General features: G+C 34.9%; 2 protein-coding genes across 8 annotated transcripts in view; one reads left to right on the forward strand and one right to left on the reverse strand.

The window, feature by feature from the left end:
* Window positions 1-1,984, reverse strand: part of LOC108689258 (exportin-1) — an 8,790-nt gene extending 6,806 nt beyond the window's left edge. The window contains exons 1-2 of one of the 7 annotated variants that reach the window (XM_018195965.1): window positions 1,830-1,984; window positions 10-246 (exon numbers count right to left, since the gene is read on the reverse strand). In XM_018195965.1, the coding sequence (XP_018051454.1) occupies window positions 10-207 (198 nt within the window). In that variant the 5' untranslated portion in view covers window positions 208-246; window positions 1,830-1,984. The other 6 variants (XM_018195964.1, XM_018195961.1, XM_018195962.1 and 3 more) reach the window with 6 other exon arrangements.
* Window positions 1,985-3,333: 1,349 nt separating this feature from the next.
* The window catches only part of LOC108689189 (cysteine--tRNA ligase, cytoplasmic), a 6,326-nt gene continuing 2,242 nt past the window's right edge, over window positions 3,334-7,417 (forward strand). The window contains exons 1-6 of the mRNA XM_018195851.1: window positions 3,334-3,551; window positions 3,728-3,908; window positions 5,089-5,431; window positions 5,568-5,708; window positions 5,792-6,002; window positions 6,239-6,714. Coding sequence (XP_018051340.1) covers window positions 3,730-3,908; window positions 5,089-5,431; window positions 5,568-5,708; window positions 5,792-6,002; window positions 6,239-6,714 — 1,350 coding nt within the window. The 5' untranslated portion in view covers window positions 3,334-3,551; window positions 3,728-3,729. The remainder of the gene's footprint in view (window positions 3,552-3,727; window positions 3,909-5,088; window positions 5,432-5,567; window positions 5,709-5,791; window positions 6,003-6,238; window positions 6,715-7,417) is intronic.

The following is a 7,417-nucleotide window of genomic DNA, read 5'->3' on the forward strand; positions in this document are numbered from 1 at the left end:
GACATTTACCTGTGAATATTCTAGAATGGTATCTACCCGTGTCCAAGCATTTGGATGTTCTTTAAGAGTTGTTAATACTTCTTGAGCAACTCTTTGTTGCTCACCTATCCCAGTGTACATACATCCTACTATATTGTCGAGAAGTGTTATATCCAATTTCTGATTAAAGTCCAATAATTTAGATGCTTGCTCAGCCAAAGTTGCCATTGTATGTATCTTAACTGTATGTCCTTTCGTATGTTCTACCTTTTAAATAAAAAAGATATATGAAAATACTTTGCATTTAGTAATACACTTAGATATATTGACTAGCAAGTAGATGGACATGGATGATGTAAATTTAGTTTTTGTGAACTTAATAATGAATTTAGTAGCATGCACTAATGCACACTAGTATACATGGATGAGTTTGATTATATTGCGATTGACCGTAAGCTATTTATAATGCTTATTTCATAGAAAAACTCCAAGTACTAATTAGCTATAATCAGCTGTAGTCAAATGAGGTGTTTCCAGTATATATTAAAATTACTGTACACAAATCAAAATAAGAATGTATGTTTAATGTAAATATAAAACGAATAAAACCGTAAAATCTTTAAAATAGTTTATTGTACTACTTGGTAAAATATGCACTTTACTGGACACACATTTTATCATTTGAGAAATTTCACATTAATACTCGGATTAATCAGTGTATAATCATTTTAAAATGCACCAGTGTGCATTAATGCATTTAACCGAATTTGTTGTTGGACCATTTTAAGTTATAAAAGCGAAGCAAGATAGATACAACATTGCTGATGCTTCAAATTCCTAAAGAAATGGACATACAGATTTCGATGTATACAAGAGTTTTCTTCAGATATAAATTGTTCTCCATTAGAAGTTTAACGCGGAGAAGTTTTGAAATCGTGCGAATTCATCGAAACGGCAAACGTAGAGCAACGATACTCCAAAATAGCCGAGGGTGCCGTTAGGAACTACGTCGCACGTGTTCGCGCTGCGTCCACAAAAACTCGAGAGGGATTTCCGCGATCCGCGGGGAACTGAAGCACGACGAGAATTAGGATGAGGGAAAGGATTATTCCTCCTCGTGACCGCTTGCGAGAGGACCGCCGATCCGCCGCCGCCAATCACTTGATCTAACCTACATTTGACAATCGGAAGCAAGGTTATGTGGATCGAGCCGCGGATGGAAATTGTCACGCGGACGGATGGGATAGACAAGTTTGACGTTCGGGCGAGGACGCAGCGGTACGTCCGCGGGGGTGGCCGCAGACGTACCTCACTCACGCGATCCTCGGCGTCCCCGAGAGTCGGCTGCCCATTCATCCGTTGATTGCGTCGTCAGGAGCCCCCCCGAGAGTGGAGAAGGCGCCGCGGGAAAACGACGCGCGACTTACCGTGTTCACTATCATACACGTACTCACGCCGTTTTTGGAAATTAAAAAAAGCACACGCTCCGCGCCGACGGTCGAGCCACTTCGGCGCGAATCACAAGCATAAAAGGGTCAAACACACAACCGCTGATTCCCGCGTACGACCACCAACTTTCGTACCTCGTTTCACGCACTCGTCATTCCTCCTATCTATGTCGTGCTTTCTCGCTAGCACTCGTGTCGTGCGCTCTCCCTCTCTCTTTCTCTCTCTCTTTCGTTCTCTCTCTTTCTCTCTTCCTCCCACTCTCACACCGTCTCTCGCACGTATCCCTTCGTCTTTCTCGCTCTCTGCTTCCTACTGCTACTATTGCGACGGTCGCTAGCAAGGCTGAGCAAGGCAGAGCAAGGCGAGGATCGACTTTACGGAGAGGTTCGTACGATACCCACCGCCCAGACCGTTCTTCGTCGCAATCCTGCGCTCTCAACCTCATGCGAGCAACGTTTTTCTCACGCTAGTTAATTGGAAACACAGTGTCGGAGGCGTTCGCATCAACTCTATTGCGTCTTGCGTCTCTTTCCGAAAATCCAACCTCAAGATTTTCGAAAATAATAACAAGATGGCCGGAAAAAGTTTACGCGGTCATTGCAGACAAACAGCGATGGCGATTGGATTGGCCTTTCAAGGCTCGGCCAATCATCGTGGACACCTAGCGACAGTTCGGAGCATTTATATCGGCCGTAACCAAAGCAAATCGAGGGAGAGTGGAGAGGATAGTGTTCCCTTTTCTGATTAGTTCAGCTCAATTTCCATAAATGTGTATATATGTATTTATTGGTCTGTTTTCTGTTCCTGCACTAGTCTGTTCTAGAATACTCTTTCTCGCTTTAGGGCCAGTTGTTTTACCTTTTGATAAATTTTACTTGTTAAGTAAATCTGGCAAACCGCGCATGTATTGTAATTGAGTAATCTTGCTACTTACTCAACAGATAAAATTTTCCAAAAGATGGAATAACCGGGTCTTAGGCCGAAATCAGACTACGCATTGAAGAATAAAATTGAAGATTGAAAGATTGATGTTTGATCAATCGGAACAAAAGGAGCTTTGTTCTTATTGGTGAAATTTCAATCTTTAATCTCAATGCCTAGGCCGGTATTCATAGTCGAGTCTTATTTCAAGACCTTAAATAATGTTTTAAGACGCTAATGCAGTCTTCTGATTGGTTCGTGACTTCTTAAAACTGTATTTAAGATGGTCTTGAACATAAGATCTGATTATGAATATCGGCCATAGTTTGATTCTGGCCTTAAACAAATATCAAATATATCTATCTCATTTTAAGTTCCAAAAGTGTACATACACTAGTTCAGCCACAGAAAACAGACAGTGTGTGTGTGTGTGTTTGTGTGCGTGCGTGCGTGCGTGCGTGCGTGCGTGTGTGTGGTGTATGACTAGTAATTCAAGCCGGAATTTACGATGTTAGCGCGAATTTGATATATAGCAAGAACCAATCATATTAAAGTATCACTAAGCATTGACTAGTTAATTTTCTCTCCTGAAAGCAGCCATTGGCTGTGACTAGCTGGCAATAAATTTGAAACACAAACATAGAATCAGATACACACGCATTCTATTTTATGCATCTATCTCATTTTATTTTAAATAGTCTGAAAAATATGATGGACCAATCAGAAATTGTCTAAACGATGTCCAATCCTTTTTGAGGACACAATGTGATGAGCGACGAACGTATCCAATGAAAGCTCTGTTTTTTCTCGATATGATGATGTAAAAATGAGCTCTCATTGGATATCGTTCGTCGCTCCAGTATGCAATAGGCCTAGGCACGTAGACATATGTCCGAAAAATTATTTAATATTTGCGAACATATGTTTTCGTCTGCAAATATTAAATATTAACTTATATTTTAAAGAAGTTATTTATTTCGCTTGTTATCAATTGTAAACTGAAAATGATGGTTTCTGGTGGATCCGTTTCACCCTCCCCTGATTCAATCTGACTGATGTATTCTTTCTTCCCAGTAACGTCATCAAAATACCTGAGTGTTGCTTTCTATAGGACACGTGTTATCAAATAGGTTTCCCATTCGGTTTGATTTTTCAGACTCTTGAAACTTCCCCAACTAGATTTTAGAAGACTACATTGAAAGGTAAATTGTAAATTAATAATAAGCAATTGAATTTGTTCACTCAAAAGATTTCCTAAATATTTTGATAAAGTACATGCTCGGAGTCTTTTGAATTATTAAAAGAAATGTTTTGATTAATCTATACGAAAAATCTATTTTTGACTAAAGAAGTGATGCTCTGTATTCTTTCGAATTAGAAATGGCCAAGAGAACGCAACCAGCTTGGCATTTACCAGATAGAAAGGATGCCACGGTACTGCGATTGTACAACAGTTTGACTAGAGAGAAGGAGGTATTTGTCCCGCAGTTTGGAAATCATGTTTTGTGGTACAGTTGTGGACCTACTGTCTATGATGCATCTCACATGGGTCATGCAAGGTATTGATATCATTAAATAGTACGCTTAAACATCTCTTACTCTTTCTTTCTCTTATTTGATAATAGGTTTTTTATAATGAAATAGTTTTACTTGACATATTTTTTGATAGTATTTTTATTTGGTAGTATATTTATTATACAATTGTACATATATCTGAAGTATTTTAAGTGTCTGATAAATATTCTACTGAATAGAGGATACCTTACTATAATGACATATATTGTCAAGATCACAATTTTGAGTGATTTTCAACAGGTTATAGCCATTGCTTGTTATTTGATAAAAAGTTATTAATTATCAAAGTTAATTATTCTTTTTGAATTATTCTTTCTATTTTAAATGATAATGTATGTATATTTTTGCTTGGAAAATTATAAACCTGTGTGAAATCTTGCTTTTACTCATTATAAAATATATGTGTGTGGAGAAACAGTGAGTTTCACTTCCTTCTCTTCTACTAATAAAAACTGGACACAAGTTTAGGTTAAACTTTATTTTACATAGAAAATTATAACTCATACAAAATAAGTTTCACATGGGTTTACAACTTTCCATGTAAAACTAGATTCAATCTAAATCTATGTGTCTAGTTTTTTAATATTGGAGTTCCTCCTGTAGGGAAGATGAAATTCACTACACGCAGGCCTATACATTCCACTCAAAATGAGATTCCACATGGGTTTCTATTCAAAGATATAATTTCTTAAAAATTAATTTTGCTATGAATTATTCTTTTTTTTGCATAATAATAATATTCTATATATAAACAGTCAAGATTGTATATTACATAATTAATAAACTCTTGTAGATGCATGTTAAATAATACAAAGTAAGATTCTTTAACAAGTAAAAATATACTGACAGTGAATATGATTGAATATCATATTTGATCAAAGAAATTAAAATAATTAAGAATAGAATTAATTCCTTATTTACTTTTTAAATATATAAGTGAGATTTATTAATTTTCTTTTTGTTAATAATTTTTTAATTAATAAGCTATAGCTGAAACTTGAAGATTACTCAGTCATGATTTTGGCAACATATGTCAGGTTTATCTCTTCCCTCCTTCAGTATATTTAAATTCAGTATATTTAAATTCAGTATATTTATTGAGTGTTTTTCCGAGCATATACATATATGTATGTGTTTTTTGCAGATCATATATGTTTTTTACAGATCATATATATCTTTTGATATTCTGCGTCGTGTACTGTCAGATTATTTTGGATATGATGTCTTATACGTGATGAATATTACTGATATAGATGATAAAATCATAAAAAGAGCAAGGCAGCATTATCTATATGAAAAATATGTGGAAGAAAATCACAGCCTTAATAGTATATTAGATGATGTTAAAGAAGTAATGTTTAACTTTGAAAATGTTGTAAGAACTACAAGTAGTGCCGATAAGAAATGCATGTTAGAACAAATGTTGTATAAAATAACAAGAGCTATCGAAGATCTGCAGAAGGCAGTGAAAGAGAAGGATGAAAGGAAGATTGCAAAGTTTCAAGACGTAAGTATTGCTTAAGATATACATGGTCTTCAGAAAGTTTGGAAATGCTCAAATATTTGACATAAAACAATTGACATAAAAAAATATTTAAGAAGCAAAGTTAGTAGGGCTAAATAAAATGTATTTAACCGTACAGACATTATTGAAAGAGGCTAAAGATCCTTTAGCCGACTGGTTAGACAAAATCAAAGGTAGCACAATTACGGAACATTCCATATTTAATAAAATATCGAAACATTGGGAAGCTGAATTTCATAAAGATATGGATGCTTTAAATGTAAGATTTGAATTTTTTTATTGATATTTTTAAGACTCTCTCTAATCTGATTTATAATTATAATTATTTCACAAATCTTTTAGATATTAAAACCAAACGTACTCACAAGAGTTAGCGAATATGTAGGGGAGATAATAGCATTTATACAACAAATAATAGATAATGGATATGCTTACGAAAGTAATGGATCGGTATACTTTAATGTAGACAAATTTGATAAACAAGAGAAACATTCTTATGCCAAGCTTGTACCGGAAGCATATGGCGATACATCAAGTTTAGAAGAGGGAGAAGGTAAATTTGAGTTAATTACGTTTAATAGATAAAACTGATCAATGAACACTCAGTGATTTTTTTCATATGATTGGTTTTTATACTTAGATTCAGGGAAGAAAGATAAGAACTAAAAAACTGAGCACTCAGTGATCAGTTTTCTTTGCTGAACGCATTATCTATCATATATTTGGTTAAAAAAATTTATTTAAAAAAAAACTAAATTAACTGATTTCTTTTTTCTTTATTTTAATAAGGCGATTTGAGTACTACAGCAGATAAACTCTCTGAAAAGAGATCGGTAACAGATTTTGCGCTTTGGAAATGTTCAAAGGCAGGTGAACCCTGGTGGGAAAGTCCTTGGGGCAGAGGACGTCCAGGATGGCATATTGAATGCTCGGTCATGGCGTCTGCAATTTGTGGAGAAAGTTTAGATATCCATACAGGCGGAGTAGACCTTAAATTTCCTCATCACGATAATGAACTTGCGCAAGCAGAAGCATGTTTCAATAACTCACATTGGGTTAGATATTTCCTGCACTCTGGCCACTTGACTATAGCTGGCTGCAAGATGTCCAAATCGCTAAAGAACTTTATAACGATACAAGACGCTTTAAAGAAATATACAAGTAGGCAACTCAGACTTGCTTTTCTTCTGCATTCATGGAAAGACACTTTAGATTATAGTGATAATACTATGAATATGGCTGTACAATATGAAAAATTTCTTAACGTGAGTATAAGATTTTCTTATCATATCATAAAATATTTTGGTACGATATTATAGATTTAAAATTATATTATGTTCGCTATAGGCGTCGCGAATTCATTGCTCGTGTGACACCTTTATACTCGCACACGCGATCGCACACTCAAGCTCACACTGAGCTCAATAATTCTTCACACGCTTTTATAAAAAGAAACTGAGTAGTGTGATGGTATAATTAATTATTTGTTTAAAAAAACTGATTCTCAAAAGTAACTTGTTATTATTACTATTATTTAAAAATTTGGTGGAGTCAGAAAGATAAAGCATGGAATGGAGATGGACGAATTTTGACCAATTGCATTTCAAGATCATGTTGGTCATGATAGAATTACGTATGCTAACATAGAAATATCATGATTATTTATCGATTTTTAGGAAAGTTAAACATAGTCTTTATTTACAAATGGCAAAAATTAACGTTCATTTCTCGTTTTTGATGTCATGATTCAATATGACTATTCGGGAACCTTAAAGTGAAAAAATATGAGTTGAAATTGATTGAGCATTATTAATCGTTTCTTCAGAAAAAATCGAATTTATGAAAATCGTTTTTTGACATTCCAAAATCAAACGGCTTCTTTAAGTATAAATTTTACTTTTAGAGAAAGAGAGAGAGAGAGAGAGAGAGAGAGAGAGAGAGAGAGAGAGAGAGAGAGAGAGAGAGAGA

Source organism: Atta colombica, unplaced genomic scaffold, assembly GCF_001594045.1.
Source record: "Atta colombica isolate Treedump-2 unplaced genomic scaffold, Acol1.0 scaffold261, whole genome shotgun sequence".
Lineage (NCBI taxonomy): Eukaryota > Metazoa > Arthropoda > Insecta > Hymenoptera > Formicidae > Atta > Atta colombica.